The 23,418-nt window shown below is 43.1% G+C and overlaps 2 protein-coding genes across 9 annotated transcripts in view; both read right to left on the bottom strand.

Annotated features, from left to right (window-relative positions):
* Positions 1-9,091, bottom strand: part of LOC102290881 (signal-induced proliferation-associated 1-like protein 2) — a 63,740-nt gene extending 54,649 nt beyond the window's left edge. For 3 of the 4 annotated variants that reach the window (XM_005944438.3, XM_014340788.2, XM_014340790.2), the window contains exons 1-6: positions 8,979-9,091; positions 4,087-5,324; positions 3,325-3,452; positions 2,973-3,161; positions 1,578-1,719; positions 1,363-1,451 (exon numbers count right to left, since the gene is read on the bottom strand). In XM_005944438.3, the coding sequence (XP_005944500.1) occupies positions 1,363-1,451; positions 1,578-1,719; positions 2,973-3,161; positions 3,325-3,452; positions 4,087-5,149 (1,611 nt within the window). In that variant the 5' untranslated portion in view covers positions 5,150-5,324; positions 8,979-9,091. The remainder of the gene's footprint in view (positions 1-1,362; positions 1,452-1,577; positions 1,720-2,972; positions 3,162-3,324; positions 3,453-4,086; positions 5,325-8,978) is intronic. The other variant, XM_005944439.3, reaches the window with a different exon arrangement.
* A 308-nt stretch (positions 9,092-9,399) lies between these two features.
* Positions 9,400-23,418, bottom strand: part of LOC102291612 (equilibrative nucleoside transporter 1) — a 31,622-nt gene continuing 17,603 nt past the window's right edge. For 3 of the 5 annotated variants that reach the window (XM_005944441.2, XM_042212691.1, XM_042212690.1), the window contains 5 exons: positions 20,932-20,990; positions 20,719-20,827; positions 20,473-20,558; positions 13,686-13,885; positions 9,400-10,238 (listed from right to left, as the gene is read on the bottom strand). In XM_005944441.2, the coding sequence (XP_005944503.1) occupies positions 10,127-10,238; positions 13,686-13,885; positions 20,473-20,558; positions 20,719-20,827; positions 20,932-20,990 (566 nt within the window). In that variant the 3' untranslated portion in view covers positions 9,400-10,126. The remainder of the gene's footprint in view (positions 10,239-13,685; positions 13,886-20,472; positions 20,559-20,718; positions 20,828-20,931; positions 20,991-23,418) is intronic. The other 2 variants (XM_014340791.2, XM_042212692.1) reach the window with 2 other exon arrangements.

Here is a 23,418-nt window from a genome sequence, read left to right as displayed (position 1 = left end):
ACTACCAGAAGCAACAATGCAGACATTGAGGACAGCTACAAGTACCCAGGAATCCTACAGGCAAATGGGAATCATGAAGAAGCTGCTAGGGAAGTCCCAACCATCAAGTACCTGCAGAAAGTAAGGCAAGTCCAGAGGAGTCAGCTGAATGGGAGGAATAAGATCCGGGCAATCAGCACCTACACCCTGCCGATGATCAAGTACCCTGTTGGGATAATAAGCTGGCCAAAGGAGGAGACAGAAGCCACTTGCATCAAGACAAGAAAGCTCCTGACCATGCATGCAGAGTATTACCCCAAATCCAGCACCCCAAGGCTGTACACTAAGCAGAACGGAGGAGGCCGAAGACTAGTGAGTTTCAGAACCACTGTCCAGGATGAGACAACGAACATCCATGAGTACATCAAAAAGTTGGCCACAACTCATTATGTGCTTAGTGAATACCTCAGGCAGCAGAAACCTGAGTAAGACGAGAAGCAAGGAGAGGAACCATCATAGAAGGACAGGCCCCTGCACGGTATGTACCACCGTTAGTGGGCAAGCAGAGGAAGATGGCCATAGTGATGTAGCTGAACCTAGTGATAGCAACATCAAGAAAAAGTAACATGATAAGCAGAAGTACCAAGGGCTGAGAGAGGAGCCCGAGAAGATGCGGAGAGTGAAGGTAACAGTGGTTCCCATGGTAATCATAACACATAACCTCCGAACTGGCCTAATGGCTCCAGAAAAATGTGGGGTGACATTCAACATCTCTGTCTAGAAGAGGGTGGAACTAGGAACAGCAAAGATACTGTGCAGGAACCTCAGGCTCCCAGGCCTTTGGTAGAGGACCTGAGCTGAAGTGGGCCACCCACAAAGTCTTACATCTTTCTCCATCTCTAAACAAAATGATCTTATCTCTCATTTGTTTCCTTTGTAGTACTTCAGTAGTTAGCTGATGTACTGTGACCAGAACATAAAAAAGCACCGTTATGACCTCCTTTAACTAACAGTAGCAATGCATAAATTATATGGTTTTGCCTCTTTATCTTTATCTGATACGTCCTTATGATGGATAAACCAATAGGACTGTATTTTACCTGTAATCGGTCCTACATTTACTTTCAGATCGGTTTGATGTTTAAAGGGTTGCAGTGATGGGAAATAACTTACGATGTGAGTCAGTGTTAAACCTAAAGTAAGGAGCACGCTTGGAAAATGTATAAAGTAGGAAGATGAAATATTTGTGTTGAAATGTGGAGAGTAAAAGTAAAAAGCTGTCAGAAAAACAAATACTGACATAAAGTACAGATACTTGAAAACTTTAGTTGTGGTACTTGTGCAGTACACAGTACAAGGTCAAACTAGGAACAGGAGAATCACCTGCTGAGGGCTGCTTGCAGTAGACACGTGGAACATCAGCTTGAATTCTCTGAACGTTGTAAAAACTGACTGCCTCCCTGTTGAGTCTTCTGACAGGAAACAAAAACAAGCAAACAGAAAGTAACAACAATTACCAAACACCATTCTGACATCATTGCAGAACCAGGACCAACAAGGACCTGGTTTTGTTTCAGAAAAAGAAATGGTGCTGGTACCGCTGGTATCTTTCAGTGGACCTCTGTGGCCCAGAAGGTCCAGGAACTGATCTAGAGCGGGACTGCCAGAGTCACTGTTGTCCTCCTCGGTGGACTGACCAGCCCGACAGAATAACACGCCCACTTTGCGCTGGAACTTCAGCTGCAGTAAAACAAAGAAAAGCAGGCAGGGTCAGCAAGGACTATCGGGACTCTGAAGGTGCTGGTTATAAGATCAATTCAGAAGGTTTGGAACTGATGCGTGAATTACGCTCCAGCGGGAAATCTTTTAACCCTACCCGGTAACCTTCTGCATAACCACACATGAAGCGCCTGAGAAACTTGAACGTGTGGAAAGTTGCGGTGAAGGTCTAAGAGGGGTTAGATTTCCCACACAAGTGAAAATCATTTGTATAATAATTTGTATAATAGTTAGTTGAAACAGGAGTACTTCAGAAATTGGAGAAAATGCTGGTGTCACTGTTTGTACTGGATTTACTGGTTTTATTGTTTATATTGACTTGATGATGCTGTGTCAGGAAACCTTTGGTCATTTCACACAACATCGGAAGGTCAGCTGACTTCTCCCTCTTGCAGTGGACGTTTTAGGGCACCTGGACAAAAAGATGAGCCTATCACAGTGTTTTACCTCGTCTCTTACCTGTGACACCTGAAGGCAGGAGCACCCTCCTGCCTCTCATGTGGATATCTCATATTAATGCGATAGTAACCTTATCATCTTCCTGCTGTGTTCTCAGGCTGATGTCCGTCTGTGTCGTCTCCTGGGATTTCAGTCTGACTGGAGCTTAAAGAGACCTCTCTTCTTCTGCTGAGGCTTCCAGTGGCCACTTAAAAAACTGCTTTGTATCACTTTGCTAAACTTCTGAGAGAGCACAAGAAGGTTTTCTTTATTTTGTACTGACCTCTGGGAGGGCCACCAAAAAGTAAGGAAAACGTGACAAAAACTGTAGCTGATTAAAAAGGTACATCTTACTTGTTCCAGCTAATACCATCAAGTCTGAGTTTGTCTCTAAACTGGACAGAATCATAGAAGCTTTATTAGGATCTCTAAAGCTCTAGAAGGATGAGATAATAGTGAATCATTTCTTTCAGACAGAGAACTCGTAGCTGCTGCCTGTGAAAACCTCTCTGAGGATGTGTGTTTGGGTGTTTTTGAAGAATACGCTACTCAGCATTGATCAGCATGGTGGACGTAGCACGAGAAGCTGAATTCTTATGCCAACTGTTTCATTATGTGAAAGCGTCACAGCATCAAAAGCCCGATTTAGCAAAATGGCTATGAAACGGGATTCTAGTTTAACACAGACCATCCTGTCAGAAACATGGGAAGGCCAACCATGGCAGTGGCAGGTATTTCATGGTCAGCTGGTGGGTGGCACACTGGGACTGGCTCACCTCCTGCTGGTCCAGCTGCAGCAGCAGTTCAGGGACTCTGGGTGAATCTGCAGCCAGTCTGAGACTGTGGATGCTAAGTTGAGGAACCACAAACTCGAGAACATCCTTCAGAGGAAGACGTCGACTGGTCCCGTGTTTGGATGAAGATGGAATAGAGTCCTCTGTGATGGATCCTCTCAGGGTAGACAGCTGAAAGAGGGGGCGTGATTAGATCAGACTAAAAGGACAAACAGGGATTAACAGCATCACCAACAGTCACTTTATAAATTAGTAATCGAAAATGATCTCAAACCAGACTGTGATCAGGTCAGGTCGCCTAACCAGTCACGTGACCGGTCACATGACTAGTTACCTGACCAGTCCTGAGGATCATCCTGTAGTTGTACTGTGTCTCATCACTCCTCTCCTCCAGTTTCTCTCGCCGGAGGCTCAGAGACACCGGACCAAAGTTCTCATCAATGCCAAAATAATTTTGGTGATCTGACAGAAAAAACACAGAAGGTCACTCACATCAGTGAAAACAGAAACCTGAACGCAGTAACAGTGCTTAAATTAATCAGGGGTGTCGAACTCCAGGCCTCGAAAGCCGGTGTCCTGCAGGTTTTAGAGCTCACCCTGGGTCAACACCTAAATCACATAATTAGTTCGTTACCAGGCCTCTGGAAAACTTCAGGACATGTTGAGGAGGTCATTTAGTCATTTAAATCAGCTGTGTTGGATCAAGGACACATCTAAACCCCGCAGGACACCGGCCCTCGAGGCCTGGAGTTTGACACCTGTGTGTTAGATCTGCAGATCTTCATATTCAGTTCATTTCTTTTCATTTACAGTCAGAAATATTATTGCACTTCAGGGTTTGTTTTTAGCACACAGTCACATGTTGATCGTGTCGCCTATCCTAATGGCAGAATGTTTCTGTTGGAAGTTATTGAACTGTTTATTTTTTAACTCTTTGGATACTGAGATCTTTTACAAACTCTTCCTGTTATAAATATCTTTTGTTGGAACTAGATTAAACTCGTGGCACTATTTTAAAAAGCGTCCTTGCTTTACTTTTAGCAAGAGCATCCAGCTTCTGCATCGTGGTGAAGTCTGGCCCTCGACTGGACCTTACCTTGGTTGTAGAAGTATTTCAGGTAGTATCTGGCTCCCAGGTCAATGTGTTCAATGTCGTGATTATTCATCAGATGTTGGTCGAACGCCCGAGTTCCTCCACTAAACTCCAACACTGAGATGCTCGCGTTAGTGCGGCGGGTGCTGAGCGGCGGATCGCTGAAGGATGTGTCTGCTGCAGCACCACAGGTGGAGGTGTTGGCCCGAGTCAGGCCCAGCCTCCTTTCCATCTCCCCTCCAATCTCATTATGAAAGAACGGACAGCTGCTCACCAGAAAGTTGTTTTTGTCACGTTCATCAGGGCTTAAAGCATCAAACACATCACATCCAGAGGTGGAGACGTTCCTTCTGTGCTGGAGGTCTGCTTGGGGGACAAAGCCGCTGCTGAAGTTGAAGAGGACACTCTGACTATCATAATGAGAAAAGCATTTGTAAGAGATTGCGCTGGGTCTTGTGTCCCTGTTTGTCCTCTGATTCCTTAGTCTGCTGAGGATCGATGTCTCCGGCTTTGTTTTCTGAACATGCGACACATAAACCGAAGCGTTCACATAGTTGGGTACATAGATGACATCCCCATGAGCAATGCGAGCGGCAGTCTGCAGACTGGGCGACAGTGCAGCATGAAGCTGTGCAGATACTGGGAACGGAGGCGGTGCGCTGGGCACCTGCTGCTCCAGCCTCCAGGAAGGAGTCTCAGTGGATTGTGACAAACTTTGGCGGTCCAGTGTCGAAGTGCTGCAGCACTTTCGCCTCAGACTTGCGTCTGTGTTTGGGTTGATGGCAGCAGGGTCCATGTCTTCAGCTCTGACATCACTGATCGTCACCTCACTGTTGCTTCTCTTCATCCTTGCCAAACTCCTGCTGGTGGAAGGACTCGGGCGAACTGGGAATGTAGTCTCTGACCTGGGCTGGGGGTCCAGGCTCTTGTTGGAATGGGGAGGTTGACTCAGAAAGCTCAAGTTCAGACCCTCCTGAGCATCCCTCCTCTGAGACAAGTCGGACATTCGGGCCCTGATCCCCATCTTTGGTACAACAGGAGCTCCCTGAACGACCGGAGGTCCCATAGTCCCGATCCTTGGAAAGTCTAAGAAACACTGCTGTTAGTCTAGTCCAGAAGGACCCTGAACCACTGCCAGGACTCAGACCCGAAGTTCATGACTCCTGTGAGATCTAATAGGTCCACAGTCTGATTAGGATCAGAGACAGGAAGTACATCCTGGACTCACCATCCACAGCGATCTGAAATAAGAAAAGGTTGTCATGCACTCCTGTTGAGGTGAATCACCTGTTTACCTGTGCTACAAGTACAGGTGTGAACATGCGCTAGTCAATCCCAGCTGCTCATTCGCCTGTAGGTGTGACGCATCTGTTCGGCTGAAAAACATGAAGCGTCATGCCTGAGAATTTAAAACACAAACGTGGCAGACGGACCGGCTCTGGTATGGGGAAGAGCCACAGGACAAACCTGTGCCCAGACGTGAACTAGATGTTATAACCCAGTTATTACTTTATTAATGCGAGAAGCAACAAAACACACCTGAAGTCCACCACGTTACCATGAGAAGGCAGTGTGTGTGTGTGTGTGTGTGTGTGGTATTTCCAGCAGCTGTCTCCGTCATGTTCAGCAGTAACAGCTGAAGGCTTCAGATATCTGTATGTGGACAAATGTACTCTCAACTGCATACACTGCTCTGTGTGTACTGCATACTGTATACGCTGTACTGTGTTTGGAGCCGGTCTGACGTCAGGTCATAACCTTGAACATTACATTTCTGACATAAAGCTAAAAGCAGACATTGGAAAAATAAACACGGAACAATGCTGCATGCCTGTATGTTTGAGCACATGCAAACAGATGTGGAGTTCTGTGAAACGTCCCAACACTGTGTGATCACATCGGCAGAGTAAACGCTTTGCAGACAGTCATACAAACTGCTGTTTTCACTTTGGTCAGTTTGGGATCAAGTATCCATCTACCCTGGTGTTAGGAAGTTTTACCTGAAGAATAAAACATAACATGAAACATATTAAAAAGTGATCCTGTTTGACTGTAACTGAATTCAGTTCAGCTTTAAGTTTATAAGATAAAGATGAGATAAACCTTTATTAGTCCCACACGTGGGAAATCATGTCATATAGTATCTTATTCTTATTATCATATCCTATTTCATTGCTTTTCTTAATTTTTGCTACTGTAACTTTGCACTGTCCACTTTCTGCTGTGACACAACAAATTTCCCACGTGTGGGACTAATAAAGGTTATTGTATCTTTTCTTAAAATACAAGTTAGAGCAGTAACCCCCCCTCCCCCCCAAAAAACCCCCTAATAGAATAGAATAAGATAAAATAATATAGTATATACAATAGATATATAGTACAATTGATATGTCACATAACAACAGAAGTCTCAGGGTGCTTTGTATCGAAAGGTTAGATGATCTATTTTGGTGCTTTTAAGTGTTTCTTTAATCTTAGTTTCCTGACTACAATCATCAGAACCCCTCAGGACAGCACAGCCAGTGCCCCGGTCCCTCCCTGAATCATCATCAGTGCAATCAGGAGGTGAATGCTGTAGTTCCACAGACACCACCACCCAGCTGAAGTTTCAGATTCATTCAGGAAACTCCTTTTATTGACATGGCTTCATTTGCCTGTAAAAAATAAGACTATGAAACAAAGCAGCCAGCACGAGTACAGGAGAGACGATCATGTGTTTAAATGCAGGAAAAGTAGTGTACTAATTCCTGAGGCCAAGTGGGATCTTTACAGATGTTTCTGTCTGAGAACATCTGTAAAGGCGGATCTTCGTTCAAGGGAAATGATGTTGAAGAAGCTGCAGTCATAAGGAGCAGCAGACTGTGGTGCATTGTGGGAAACTGTTGTCAACAGTCGGCCATCTGCAGATGACAGAAATGCCGTAGTTGGGTCATGAAAAGTGAGTCTGAGGAGTTGATAACATCGGCGTGATTGCCTCTTCCTGTCTCCTGACCCAGTCATCTCAGCTGATTACTGGATTACATCACTTCCTGTTCATAGGGCAAAGAGGTCTCTGAGGAATCTGCTTCCTGTTGGCGGAGGGTGGAGTGAGGTGGGGAGGGTGGGGGGTGATCTTATCTTCAAATTAAGGACAAAGACACAGATTTCAAGAAGCCTGTCCTGCTCGTCATCAAGTTTGCAACTGTCTGCAACACGCCTGTGACATGTATATGCTTTGTGTGAGGTTTCCAGCACATTCTGTTATCTGTTACCACACCCAGAAACGTTGTATCAGAAACTTACTACTTCAACATTATTTATCAGCAATTCTGCTCCAGCATCTTTTTTACAATTTCCAAATAACATAAATGTAGTTTTATTCAAATTTAGTGAAAACTTGTTTCTGTCAAACCTTGTTTTCAGTTTTGTGTTCCAAAAGCTGATGTGAATTATCTCCAGCACAAAAAAAATATTTGAATCATCTGCAAATAAAATAAACTGTAATACATCAGATGTTTTTATATATCATTGATGCACAGGATAAATAAGCTTTGGACCCAATGCTGACCCCTGTGGAACTCCACAAACAATGTCCAGGCACTCTGATATTCACCAAGCTTCACAAATTGTTGCCTGTCTCTCAAATAACTCCTGACCCACTCCTCTAATGCTGTAGTGCTCCAGTTTATAAGGTAATATTTCATGATTGATTGTGTCAAAAGCTTCTTGTAGGTCAATGAAAACTCCGACTGTGCATTGTCTTTGATCTGTTTTATTAGTGATATGTTCAGTTAGTTCCATTAATGCCATGGATGTTGATCTATTTGGTCTGAAACCATACTGACTTTCCATTATTATTTTATGTTTATCTATTAATTTGTCAAGTCTATTATTAATAAAACCTTTTTCCAGTATTTGTGAGAATTGTGAGAGTAGAGAAACAGGCCTGTAATGTGAATAGGTGTCAATCTCCATTTTTAAACAGTGGTATTACTTTAGCAGTTTTCATTTGTGTTGGGAACGCACCAGTTTGTAGAGGCAAATTGCAAATGTATGTTAAGGGTTTGGAGCATCGATAGCTTTCTTAACAATTTCCATATCAATGTTATCAAAGTCTGTAGAGTTTTCAGTTTGTGATTTCCCAACAACATGATTTCCTTTTTTTCCACCACCGTTAAAAACACTGACTGAGGATTAGGCCGGGGGAATATGGCCAGAAATATTTATCACAATATATATTTGAAAATTTGCGATAACGATATAACTGACGCGAGACAAAATACTTTACCACTCCACAACTTTATTAGTGCAAAAAACCCATCAATGTATTTTCACTTAAACAAGCAGCTGTTTTTTATGTGCATTAAAGTTATTTAAAAATTTTACCCATATTCTATCGCCATATTTCATTTTCTAACCATTGCCTAACATTACACCGGTGTTACCGTGAACGTTTGATATGGCCCAGCCCTAGTTGAGGATTACGTTCAATGAGCTTAGTTTCTTTCTCTGCACAGTTTCTTGTGTTCTGTCAGCCAAGTCTGGCCCAACATTTACAAAGAATTTGTTGAACTCATTAACCACATCGCTCATCATTATTAGTCAAATATGAAGGATAATGTAACTGCCTAGAACTATTTTAATAACAATATTTCATGTTTTCCAAATCCCTTTACTGTTATTTTTATTCATATTTAATAATTTCTCAATTTTACATGACCTCAAAATACTAGTTAATTTTTTTTTATACCTCTTGTTCTTATTTTCAACTTCTCTACTTCTGTACTTTATAAATCACCTCACTGCTCAGCAGTACTTCGTTACCTAATCCCACAGCAGTACTTCATTACAGTGCTCAGCAGTACTTCGGTACCTCACTGCTCAGCAGTACTTTGTTTCGGAGAGGGAAATTTTACCTTCTCGAGGACCGAGGATCCAGGGCTCTTCCAGGGTTCTGACTCTCGGATCAGACCCGGACGTCGTGTCAGTCGGTTCCGGTTTGTTTCCCGGTCCAGTCACACTGACACGGACGACACGGACCTCTTGTGCGGGTCCTGGTCTTGGTTCGGTCTCGTTAAACTCTCAGCTGTGTCTGGTCGGACGCTTCAGCTCAGCCAGGCTGGCGATGCGTTTAAGTGATGCTCGGATTCTTTACAGCCCCGCTGATGCCTTCAGAGGACGTTAATAAACGTGGGAATTTTCTTCACTTGTCTGTCTTTCATTGAGCTGAAAATAAATAAAGTGAAATAGCCCACTGTTCGTTCTGCGGGCGGCTTTCAAAGGTTGTAAACCTTTTGGGGATTCCTAACCTGGATGATCGAGCATGCATGAAGACGATTTGATAAAAACGTCACACACTGCAGTTTTAATTTATTTGGATCCACGTTAAATACACAGTTTTTTTCTCATTACAATATTGATATTACAATATCTCTTGACAAATATTAACATGAGATGAACAGAGATGAAGATCAGACTTCATCAATAACTTCACTAACTCAGTGCTTCAATTTAATACTGTCAAATTATTACTGTGCAGTTTATACTGCTTAACTTTTATTATTGTAATATTAGTAGTATTACTTCATTGTCATTTCATTGCTTACCAAACGTGTAACTCAAGTCATTTCTCATAATGTATGTCAGGATGTGAACCCTTTAAACTTTAATTCTAATCAAGTCACCACATTTCTTTCAATAAAACTCTTAAATCTGGAGTTTAGTCAAATAAGTTATCTGGAAATCACAGATGGTGACGCTCTGAGAACTCTATGAAGACGATCAATGTGAATATCAAAGATCTTTTAACCTGTTAAACTTTTTTTAATGTTTCTAATGAATACATACAAAGAATATTCATTGTACAGATTCATGTTTAAGAAATAAATACTGAAAGTAATCCTGCAGCACCTCCATCAGGATAAAACAGAAAATAATCAAGACAAAGTTGAAGAGCTGTGGAGTTTCAGTCTGACTGAAGCTTTTCTGCCACTCAGACCAGAACTGCACAAAAGAGTTCACTGATAGTTTCACAGTTAGTCCAAGAGAAAGACGACATTTCCAGTTAAACCAGTATTCTAATGAGAAAGGAGAGAGCAGCTCCTAACGCCAAACCCAGAGAGAGGAAGAACGCCATGATGGCTCCAGCTGTTTCTGCTTCATGAGGAAGAACGTTCCTGTTAAAAACCAGAATATAGTGACATATTATATTATATTATATTATATTATATTATATTATATTATATTATATATTGGAGTACTGTAATTCATTATTATCAGGAAGTCCTAAAAACTCCCTGAAAAGCCTTCAGTTAATCCAAAATTGTTAAGGTAAAATATATATTCTTAGTGCCTATTTTCTGTTTCTATTTTTTTATGTAGGCTAGTATATTAAAGAGGCCACTTTTCAGTCATAAAATGTGTTAAAGGTCACAAAGTGGGGAGCAAGACTGAAATACTGTGCAAGACAGGAAAATGCTGCAGCAAGAGTCCTGACAGGGACTAGAAAGAGAGCAGATTTCTCCTGTTTTGGCTTCCTGTTAAATCCAGAATCCAAAATCCTGCTCCTCACATACAAGGTCTTAAATAATCAGGCCCCATCTTATCTTAATGGTAAATGGACTGATTCTTATATAGCACTTTTCTACTCTCCCATAGTACTCAAAGCACTGTATACAACATGCCACATTCACTCAATCACACCCATTCTCACAAGCACTGACTCTAAACTGAGTGCTTTTCTAACGACATTTACACACATTCACACTCCGATGGATGCATCTGAAGGCAACTTGGGGTTAGTATCTTGCCCAAGGACACTTGGCATGCAGACTGGAGGAGCCAGGGATCAAACCACCAACCTCAGTAGGTGACCTGCTCTACCTCCTGAGCCACAGCCACCAAAGTTAATGACCTTGTAGTACCATATCACCCTATTAGAGCACTTCGCTCTCGCTCTGCAGGCCTACTTGTTGTTCCTAGAGTATTTAAAAGTAGAATGGGAGGCAGAGCCTTCAGTTTTCAGGCCCCTCTTCTGTGGAACCAGCTTCCAGTTTGGATTCAGGAGACAGACACTATCTCTACTATTAAGATTCAAACTTTCCTTTTTAGTAAAGCATATAGTTAGGGCTGGACCAGGTGGCCCTGAATCCTCCCTTAGTGATACTGCAATAGACGTAGGCTGCCAGGGGATTCCCATGATGCACTGGGTGTTTCTTCTTCACTCACTATGTGTTAATCGACCTCTCTGCATCCACAGCATGTCTTTATCCTGTCTTCCTTCTCTCACCCCAACCAATCACAGCAGATGGCCCCGCCCCTCCCTGAGCCTGGTTCTGCCGGAGGTTTCTTCCTGTTAAAAGGGAGTTTTTCCTTCCCACTGTCGCCAAAGTGCTGCTCATAGGGGCTCATATGATTGTTGGGTTTTTCTCTGTATCTTTTATTGTTGGGTCTACCTTACAATGTAAAGCACCTTGAGGCGACTGTGTGATTTGGCGCTGTATAGATAAACTCCGAGATGTTTCCAAACCAGCTGAGAGGTACTGTCTCTTCAGCGTGTCTGAGGTCTGCCTCGGCATCTCCTCCCATAGGGACTCCTCAGCTGACACTCCTTATGGAGGTGCAGCTCTCACCCCATCTCTGAGGCTGAGCCCAGACACCTTCAGAGGAATATCATTTCTATTGCTTGTATTCTCCACGTCACTACTCACGGCACCTCTTCCCTAATCCTGAGTGGACCCACAACGCTTTTCAACTTTTAAGTCTCTATGTTTTACATCGCAGCTAGTATTAGACAAAGGCCCCGTTTTCAGAAACCATAAAATAATTAGAAAAATTAACATCATTTTACATTTAAAGATTGATATTAACACTGTTTTTAATTTCAGTGTCTGTTCAATAATGGGAAAAAAAGTAATTTAAATTTAATTTTTAAATACAAGAATACTCTTGCTGTTTGAAATATCAATAAAATTACAAAAACAGTCTGAAATGTATTTTCTTTATGAGCATACAACATCTGTATTGGTAAATGGGCAGAAGGTAATTTCCCAGATGGTGTATCTTTTATAACCCTAACTGGTAAAATTACAGAAAAAATACAAATAGAAATGAATAATCTATATTATTCTTAAGATTCCCACAAATCTAGGGGCGGGGCTTATCCCAGCTACCACAGGGCAAGAGGCGGGGACTGTGCCAAAGAGACCGTGCTGCTTGAAATATGAAATAAATATTAAATGCCTGTGAAATTTTAGTCTTGCATTACTAAAAATACACTTAGTATTATTTTATGTTATTTTAATTATAACTTAAAAAAGAAGTTTGTTAGACTATAAATGTTGAAATATAACTTAAGTTTACTATAAAAATATCAATAAGCAGTAAAAAGATTAATTTAGGAACCTTTTTGGTTCAGATTTTGGTTTTGAAGAGAAACAAAGGTGCAGGCAGGCACTCTGTACTGCAGTTAAGTTTAAAATCAGCTGTTGTTGATTATGGGACATTTTACGAGGATACAGTGTGGAGGGGAAAACTTTTTTTGAATAGCCAGGGAGTAAAATGTACCATTTATAGTCTGTAATGGATGAAGGATGGCAAAGGAACCTTACAAGACCAGCCGGTGTTCAGATTCGGATAATCTCTGTGAACATGTGAACTTTATAAAATTGTTTTAGAAGCTCCAATAATAAATTCTGAGAGAGGACAAAGGAGTATTTACACTCTGCAGCAGGCACATATACACATGTATACGTGTATGAAGTACAGAGAACAACGCTGTTCTGGGAGGTGCTGAATAATAAGTGACTGCTGAGATGAAAACAGTTCTCTGGAAAGCTTATAATGCTTCTCTCATCATTCTGTTGCCCCTCCATCTTTGTTTCATCTGGCCAAAAATCTGCTTCAAAGATGTGTGGGCTCTGTTGTAGGTGTAGTCTGACCTTCCTGTTTCTGAACGTATCCAGTAATTTGCACCTTGTTATAAACACTCCATAAATGCATGAACTGTTAATGTATGCTATGCTATGTCTTCTGATCATACTGCCTAAGGGAAGCATGTTTAACCACCGAGGACCTGGCGTCTACATATTTGGAAATCCCATTTTGAGTTGTCTAGATCAAAATACTAAATTTTGCTCTACAAGGGCCTGATATCCTCTGCTCAGAAACTACATCAGGTAAAAAGATAATTCTTTGTTTTTATATTCATCCGGTTGCAATCAGCCCAAATAGCAAAGAGAAATTAAGAATGCATGCCATTAATGAGTTCGGGTCTTAGGAGGATAATGTAAACGGAATTGGTCCTAGCACTGAACCCTGTGGAACTCCATAATTAACCTCAGTGTGTGAAGAGGACTCTCCATTTACATGCACAAACTGGAGTCTATTAGATAGATATGATACAAACCACTGCAGCACAGTACCTGTAATACCTACAGCATGTTCTAATCGCTCTAATAGGATATTATGGTCATAAAGCACTGGACCACTCTTGCTGCTAGTGGGTGCACAGGAAGTTGTGTTGGACTCAACTGTAATATACTTAATACTTAAAATGAGCTCCACAGAGAAAATCAAGGCTAACATTAACATGATGGGGTGTTTGCTGTGTGGAGGTTTCTTACCTTGGACCATAACACATGCAGAGGCTTGCCAGGTACCCGTTACTGAAGGCAAAGAGGATCATGAAGAGGATAAAGAAGCAGTCGTGATGGAAAACGACTGGCAGGTGGGCACGAGGGTGAACGTTGCACAGCATGAAGAGAGGGATGAAGACCAGGCGACACCCGATGGATGCAGGAAGTATCACACTGTCTTTTCCTGGCTGGAAAAAAAAAGAATACTATCAGCTCACATGTCTTTCAGTTTAACTGGAATATATAGAGCACCATCTACAACAAAGTGCTTTATGATAAACTGAATACTCTCATTAAAGACTGGTACCAATAATGACATTATTTGAATATAGACTGGAATCATAAAGTAAAAAGGGAAGACTTGGAAATGGTAACACATGACTTTGAGTTTCAACGGGTTAACAAAGGACCAACTATGTAAATATGGGCAGAGACTGTTCTGAGGTCAGGGAAACATGTAACAAGCACAACATGACAGGTGTTTGTTTATTACACTGAGAAATAATGTGGTAACTGATGTTATTAGCAAAGGAAACACTAAAGAAATGTAGCATCATTTAAAGATCTTAATAAGGAATTCCAATGTAACTGATCATCACATGTTATATATGTGAGCAAATCTGATTAAAGAGTCAAGTATAGTGGAAACAAGATTTAATAGCTATTTTACTGATTCTGTTAAAGCTTTGACTTTTAACTGTTTAGGCTCAAACTATTCTGTTACTCCTCCTCTTGGCTCTCGGAGGAGTCGGATGCGTCTTCCACCCTCTCCCTCCCTTAGCTTCCCTTCTATGCTTCTATGTCCTTGTCTCGTCTCGTCTGACTTTAAATCTGAGAGAGCATCTCATTCTTGCTCTTGTTCTCTAAGCGAATGTTTCCCAGATTTCATTCTCTGAATGAAATCTGGGAAACATTCGTTTAGAGGAGCTCATGGCTCTTAAAAGAGAGATACACCTGGAGACCAGTGATGGACATTAGAATGACTGAAAAATCGATGCAGTTTGTTCTCCCTAGACCACATACTAACATCTCTCATGCGGCTATACCCCCACCCCCGACGGCACCAACTGCTTGAAGGTTGACGCCAAGAGGAACAACAATATTCTTCCAAGAGACACGAGAACGAACAGACTCTCTGCCCTATTCCTCAAGGTCACCTGCGTAGGCTGCACACTGTTGATCTTTGCCTAACAGGCGAAAGGACACTTTCTCAGGCTGAACTCAGGACACACATCCCGACACGCACACATGCACACTGATACTGATACGCACTCACCACCCTCCCTCCCTTCCCCCCGATCCAACGCCTCTTCCCATACTTACTTCCCACCCGATTGAGACAGCGGCTCTGAAGCGGGATGAGGTTGCAGCGTCCATGACCCACTGTGTACATTGTGTACTATTATTACTGGTATTAAAATGGCAGAATCTCCCAAGTCAGTAAAAGTTAAAAGGTCATTTAAAACCCTAACCCTAAGCATAGGTTCCACCACAGCATGTTTGAAGTCAGCAGGGACACACCCAGACTGAAGACTGCTATTGACAGCAAACACATACCCACAGATGTCAAAAACATCTTTCAGTAAACGAGATGGAACAATATCCAGAGTACATCTGTGGGTTTCAGGTGGTTGACTGCTTCACTCAGTAATGAAAAGGACACAGGTGTCAGGTTTCCTGCGTCATTGACCCAGTGTTCTCAGTTTTGTCATGTTCAGTTTATTTTGCCACATGTTGTTCTCACTTCCTGTTTTTCCTGTCAGCTCGTCTCATGTGTCGTTAGCCAGATTATGTTCAGCTGTGTTCCCACCGGTCTCTCATTAGCATCCTCATCAGTCTGTGTATTTAAGTCTTCTGGTTCCACTCGTTCACCGTCGTGTCATTGATGTTGTCGCTATTAGGTTGTTGTATGTTCAGTTCCTTCAGCCAGCCAGCCAGCCATTTCCTGCTTCAGTTCTGTTCGTTCATTTCGGTCAGCAATAAACACCAGCCTTCACCTACCAGTGAGTCCAGCGTTTGGGTCCTAGTGATGTGCGATACCACTGATTTCCTTTCTGATCCGATTCCAAGTATTCAGGGTGGTATCGACGATACTGATCCGATACCGATACTTTGTACAAAAACTTACTTTATTTATTGTATCTCAAAATATAGCGTCATCATGATTACAGGACATCATATTACTTGTTCTTATCACTTAATAATGCAGAATTCATCATATAGAAATAAAGAATCTGAAGTTGTGCCTATTTGAACATGTTGCCTGCCTGCAGCACTAAAGGACTCAGTGAGAGACGTCTGTCTCGCCCTAGCAGCACCTGTCCCTGTCCTCCTCTTCAGTTCGCCTCAACATAAGCTCGTCATATTCTGTGATCTGATATACTGTGAGGTATTTCACGAGGTTAGTGGTGTTGCCACAACACCTCACTGTCTTTCCACATGTATTGCAAACCACATCTCTGCTGTTTGTGGAGGTAAAATACATCTGCACATAACTCCAATTACACTCAGCCATTGTTGTGAGTGCGCACGCCAGGGGCTGGACACAGTTATACAGCTGTATTTTGCACATGACTATGAAAAGCAGAAGAGGAAGTAATTCCTTCCAATGTTGACAATCCGAATGATATAGTTTCTTTCCACTGTGTTCCTGTTAATGATAAACTACAAATTTCCCCTAATTTACTAAAATATCGATATTTTAAATCAAATCAAATCAAATCAAATCACTTTTATTGTCACATCACATGTGCAGGTACATTGGTACAGCACATGTGAGTGAAATTCTTGTGTGCGAGCTTCACAAGCAACAGAGTTGTGCAAAAATACAATAACGTAAACAAGCAAAATACAAGAATGGCTACATCTGAAACTAATAAATATATGTACAATATATAATAGTATATGCATTTCTGGATGTGTATACTAAATATTTTTCTACGTGTGTGTGTGTGTGTGTACACATATTTTACAAATTAAATAGAGTAAACAATAAATAAAATATATAAAAATATACAGAGTTGAGACATGTGCAAAACAGTGGCATTACTGTACAGTATGGAGTGCATAATGTTGAAGTTCCAGTAGTGAAGCTGAGGTGTCTATGACGTGTTCAGCAGTCTGATGGCCTGGTGGAAGAAGCTGTCTCTCAGTCTGCTGGTACGGGACCGGATGCTGCAGAACCTCCTTCCTGATGGAAGTAGTCTGAACAGTTTATGGCTGGGGTGACTGGAGTCCTTGATGATCCTCCCCGCTTTCCTCAGGCAGCGCTTCCTGTAGATGTCTTGGAGGGAGGGAAGCTCACCTCCAATTATCCGTTCAGAGCACCGCACTACTCGCTGGAGAGCTTTGCGGTTGTAGGCGGTGCTGTTGCCATACCAGGTGGTGATGCATCCAGTGAGGATGCTCTCAATGGCACAGTGATAGAAGGTCCTGAGGATGCGGGGGCTCATGCCGAATCTTTTCAGTCTCCTGAGAAAGAAGAGGCGCTGCTGCGCCTTCTTCACTGTTTTGTTTGTGTGTACTGACCACGTAAGATCCTCAGCCAGATGTACACCAAGGAACCGGAAGCTGCTCACTCTCTCCACAGCAGCGCCGTTGATGGTGATGGGGGTGTGTACTTCTCTGCACCTCCGGAAGTCCACTATCAACTCCTTTGTCTTTGCGACGTTGAGGGTGAGATGGTTGTCTTGACACCAGTGGGTCAGGGCGCTGACCTCCTCCCTGTAAGCCGTCTCATCACCGTTGGTGATAAGACCCACCACTGTAGTGTCGTCCGCAAACTTCACAATGATGTTGGAGTTGTTAGTGGCTGTGCAGTCGTAGGTGTAGAGTGAGTACAGGAGAGGGCTCAGTACACACCCCTGTGGAGCACCAGTGTTCAGTGTGATGGGGGATGAGGTGATGCTGCCCAGTCTGACCACTTGGCGTCTGTCAGACAGGAAGTTAAGGATCCAGCTGCAGAGGGAGCTGCTCAGTCCTAGATCCTGCAGTTTCCTGTCCAGCTTCGAGGGAACGATGGCTTTTCTCTGCACCTGTTTCAGTTCCTCGGGTGGGGAAGTCTTCTGTTTCCACTCGTTCACCGTCGTGTCATTGATGTTGTCGCTGGTAGTTCCTTCAGCCAGCCAGCGAGCCATTTCCTGCTTCAGTTCTGTTCGTTCATTTCGGTCAGCAATAAACACCAGCCTTCACCTGTGAGTCCAGCGTTTGGGTCCTCCTTTCCTCACCCACACTGCAACCACTGACAACAGGCTCAAAGTGGTCACAAGCAACCAAGTTGGCATATGAACAGATGGGTTGGAAGGATAATATGAGACCTGATATCTGTGATCCCGTTAATAAAGAATTTCAATAAGTTTTCACATGTTGCTTTTGATGCTATGTGGGGAACAGCAGTAGGGGGATTAAGAACTAAGTTAGTGATTAATACGAAGTCTGTGACTGTTATCAGACACGATCTTAGAGAAATACTTTGTTTTTGCTGCACTAATAGCCTTTTGATCATTTAACAATATAAATATTTAAACTAAATTTGCAATAAAATTTGTCTTGCATCTTAATACCAGTATAACGGTTTGTATAATTTTCGAGGTCTACAAATAAAGAACCAGATAATAGATTGCATTTATATAGCACTTTATGAGACCCTCAAAGCGCTTTACAATTCCAGTATTCATTCACTCTCACATTCACACACTGGTGGAGGCAAACTACAGTTAATAATAATAATAATGAATTTTGTTTATAAAGCGCCTTTTCAAGACACCCAAGGACACTGTACAATAGATAAAAACACATAATAGAACAATGAAGAACAATAAAAACAAAAGCACGAGATAAAATTAACAAACAGTGGATTCACAGTGAATATGCAAATTTGAACAGGTGGTTTTTGAGTTGGGATTTAAACTGGGGGAGAGAACCAGTGTTTCTTATATTTATGTTTCTTATATTCTTGTATTTTGCTCGTTTGTGTTGTTGTGTTTGCACATCTCTGTTGCTTGTGGGGCTTGCACACAAGAATTTCACTCGCATGTGCTGTGCCAGTGTGCCTGCACATGTGATGTGACAATAAAAGTGATTTGATTTGATTTGATTTGATTTGATTTATTTGGGGGTAGAGAGCTCCACAGCCTGGGAGCAGAACCGCTAAAAGCTCTGCTTCCCATGGTGGTGAGGCGGAAGGAAGGCACAGAAAGCTGGATAGAAGAAGAAGATCGAAGTGAACGGGCAGAAAAGGTAGTGCTTAACAGGTTAGGAATGGCCTTGAAGGTGAGCAGAAGAAGTTTGTATATCATCTGGATTTTCACTGTGAGCCAGTGAAAATCTTGAAGAACAGGTGATGTGCTGGTAGGAGGGGTTCTGGTGATAATGCGAGCAGCAGAGTTCTGAACCAGTTGAAGCTGATGGAGAGATTTTTGGGGAAAACCATGCAAAAGAGAGTTGCAGTAGTCATATGGGAGGTAATAAGACTGTGGAGAAGAATGGACGTAGACTGGGTGGAAAGAGAAGGAAGCAATTTGTTAATGTTACGTAGATGGAAGTAGGCAGAACGGGTGAGATTATTGATGTGAGATTTATAGGAAAGTGAACTGTCTAGGATGACACCAAGGCTCTTAACCTGAGGAGAAGGCAAAACTGTGGAGTTATCGATAGTGAGTGAGTCAGAGTCAGTTTTTACAGGCTTACATACATATGCAGTTACTGTCCCTCCATTTAGAAAGGCAGAGGCGTCACGATGTGATTATTTTACGTGTAGTTGTTTTTTATTTCCTGTGTAATAATATTCATTTATTTGTATCCTGCTGTAACTTTACTGTATAAAGAGCTAACAAAATGTCAGGAGTAGTTAGTCATTATAAGAAGTGTTTGTGAACTAAAACTCAAGAATGTGGGATACTGTTTGTCCGTAATTTGAACAGCCCAGCGCTGCTCCCGACACAGGGAAAACCAATCCTGCAGGGAGACCTACCTCGGCACTTGTGCAGGTGAAGCCAAAGGGAAGATTTGCTTCACCATATTTTCTAGTCTTTGGCTTAGAATGAAGTTGGTTTGGAAACATATTCAGCGATGCTTCATGTCCTGCTTTGCGTTTGTGTGGGCGCACCGTGCTAGCAGTGTTCAAGCGTTTTGTTTCCCCTCCCCTTTTCATACCGCGCCCCCCCTGCAATGGCTCTGCGCCTCCCCTAGGGGGCAGGCCCCACACTTTGGGAAGGTCTGCTGTAAGGGAAGAAGGTGGGAGGGAGGAATCAGGTCTGCAGGAGAGATATAACTGGGTGTCATCAGCAAAACAGTGAAAGTGAAGATCAAATTAGCAGAAAATGGTACCTAGAGGGAGGATGTATATTTTGAAGAGAAGAGGGCCTAAGACTGAACCTTGGGGTGCACCAGAAGGGACCGGGAAAAGACGAGAGCAGAATGATTTCAGTTGAATAAACTGGGAGCGGTCAAGGAGATATGATTGAAACCAGGCTAGGGGTGTAGCCACAGCTGCCCTGGGGCAGACTGACAGAAGCGAGGCTGCCATCGGACCCTCTGGCCAACACTAGTAGGCAGTAGGGTGAAGTGTCTTGCCCAAGGAAACAATGACCAGGACAGACAGAGCTGGGGATCAAACCGGCAACCCTCCAGTTATAAGATGAGGTTCCCAACCCGCTGAACCACGGTCACCCAGATGAAATCATGGGAGGTAGAAGACTGTCAATGTGAAGCCGGAGGACTTATTGGAGGCTTGCTGTTTGTTGCTGAATTGCTTGATGACAGAACTCAAACTCACCCACATCAAGATGGCTGTTAAGCTCCGCCCACCCCAGTCACACAGGTTAAAGAGCAGGAAGCAGCTGACAGGAATGAAGTACTGGTCTGTAAATCAAACAATTATTTGAATGTTTGCGTGTATCAGTAGAACAAGGAAAAGGAAACGGGGGGCAAATTCACGCAGATAAACATGGAACAAAACACCACAGAAGAAGAAAGGTTAACATTAGCCGTCATTTCAACAGAAAACGAGGTATTGACCGACCCCAGGAACCTCCGTCACTGAGCGTGGATTTGGTGTCGGCAGTGACGGCGGGAAATGTGCCAATGGTTACAGTGAAGGTAAAACAGACTGACAGGGCCAAGATCCAGATCTGAGGGCCAAAGGTCAGAGGTCAGACATTCCCTTTAAAGAACAAACTACAGTTAATATTGATTATAGATTGTTTCTTGATCAGTTAAGTAATGTGTAGCTGACCTTCTTAAAGATTTTCAGCATGGAGACGTCCTGAGGCTTTTTCTGATCAGCTACTGCATCTTTACATAAACAACAGAATAAACAACAAAACAACGTAAATGATAGGATAAATAAAACACATGACAACAGAGCGCTGTAACTGTGATGCCAGATTAATGATTTAGCAATCTGTGTCAATCTCAAAGTGAGATTTTTCTGTGTGGTTCTCTTTTCACCTGATGAGTAACCACGGTAACAGAGTAGTGGGTTATGTTCAGAGCCAGTGAAAGCATTTCACAGACTCTTTTATGTTTTTAGTATGATGGAGGTTTTCTATCTGCAGCTTTTTCCAGAAAACAGTGAATGAAGCCCCGCTGGAAAGCTCCAGCAGCTCAGACTGACTGGAGTTCCATGCTCCAGACCTTACTATTTCTTTGACTGGAGAAAGCGGGTGCTCACAGGAATAGTTTTGTGTGAAAGAAGAGTGACATGCAGATTTATTACGTTTTGTATGTTTCAATTTGTTTTACCCCTCTGTGAAGCGCTGTCTTATAGTGGTGGAGGAGTTTGTGTGTCCCAGAGATCCCAGGGGCTATGTTGTTGGGGGGCTTTTGCTCCTTGGTAGGGTCACCCATAGCAAATTGGTTCTGGATGAGTGACCAGACAAAGAGTGATTCAAAAGACTCTTATGTGTACATGATCAAGGGAACAGTTCTTCCTGCCCGGGATAGAGCTAGAGGGGCCACGCCTGGAGCCAGGCCTGAGGAAGGTGCCGAAGGGAAAGCACTTGGTGGCTGGGATAGCCCATGTAGCACGGCCAGGCACACCTGGGGAAGGGACATGGGGCCACCTGCAGGAGGTGCTGTAGCGGTCTGATGAATTGTGTGCCTGGTGGTGGCCACGGCAGAGACCCTGGTGATCCATGGCTACCGAGCCTGGCAATTGGGACATGGAACATCACCTCTCTGGTGGGGAAGGAACCTGAGCTAGTGTGTGAGATTGAGAGGTACCAGCTAGATATAATCGGTCTAACCTCAATGCAATGAGCTGTCAACTGATCAACACCTGGTGGTGAGTTGGATCAGGTGGCGGGGGATAACGCTAGACAAACCCTGCACACCTAAACGTATAGTGATGGTGCACTGGGAATACCTAGCAGAAGCTCTGGTCTGCTAAATCTTCAACTCCCACCTGCTGCAGAGCTTTGACAGCATTCTGAGGGAGACTGGGGACATGAGGTCTGAATGGGCTGTGTTCAGTCTATCTGTGTCCTCCATTGCTGAGGCTGCTGAACTGAGCTGTGGCTGCAAGGTGGTTGGTGTCATTAGCCTGAAGAAGGAGCCCTATCGGGTTGGCCTGGTTAGCCTGTGGCACTCGACTGGTACCAGCAGACCAAGCAGAATGCAGATCAGGCAGTGGCTTAAGCAAAAACCATGGAAAAAGACTTGATTTTTTCCAGCTTGCCAGAAGTGATTCTGGACCAACTCCTCATGCTCTTGGGGATATTTGAGGGTGCATGGGAGTTTGTCTGACCACTTCGTATGTTTTTTGGACATAAGAACTGCATGCATCAGAGTGTTTGGGAGGTGCTTGGGGAGTACGGGGTGTGTAGCCTGTTGTTAAGAGCTATTCAGTACTTATACAACCGTTGGAAGAGCTTGGCAGGCAATAAGTTGGACTCCTTCCCAGTGTGTGTTGGACTCTGCCAGAGCTGGCCTTTGTCACCAATTCAGTTCATTTTTATGGACAGAATTTCTCGGCGTAGTAAAGCAGCAGAAGGCTTCAACTTTGGTGATTTCAGAAACTGATCTCTGCTTTTTGCAGATAACGTGGTTCTGTTTGCTTCATCAGGTGGTGGCCTCCAGCTCGCACTGAAGCAGTTCACAGCTGAATGTGAAGCAACGAGAATGAAAATCAGCACCTCCAAGTGTGAGGCCATGGTGCATAGTCCAGGTCAGAAAGAAGTTGCTGCCCTCAATGGAAGAGTAAGTATCTTTGAGTTTTGTTCATGAGCGAGATGAAAGGGGAACAGGAGATTGACAGATAGATATGGAGGACTGGACAGATTGTACAATTGGACTGTCTCACCAGGTGGAGGGCCCTTGGCAGACCCAGGACACCCTGGAGAGATTATATCTCTCAGCTGGCCTAGGAACCTCTTGGTGTTCCAAGCTGGAGGAGGTGGCTGGGAGAGGGAGGTCGAGGCTTTTCTGCTTAGACTGCTGTCCCCAGAACCGAGTCATGGAAAAGTGGGAGATAATGGATGGATGGAAGCATGAATGTTCTTGTTTCAGTTTATCCCAAAAAGTTAAATCTGTTCATCTGGACATAGTGAGAGTAACATTTCATCACTCATCCAGGTGACTTCTTCAGTCTCAGCTGACTGCAGATTTTCCTAACCTTATAAACAGTACATTTGTATAATGACTGAAACTAGCAGCTGAATGAACAATGTTCATTCAAGTAAATAACCTGTGTGGAAAATATAAAAAGTAGCAAGGAGAGATA

This window comes from Haplochromis burtoni, unplaced genomic scaffold (assembly GCF_018398535.1).
Source record: "Haplochromis burtoni strain Fernald_Lab_line unplaced genomic scaffold, NCSU_Asbu1 Contig_387, whole genome shotgun sequence".
In the NCBI taxonomy this organism is placed as follows: domain Eukaryota; kingdom Metazoa; phylum Chordata; class Actinopteri; order Cichliformes; family Cichlidae; genus Haplochromis; species Haplochromis burtoni.
This window is presented reverse-complemented; position numbering and strand designations above follow the sequence as displayed.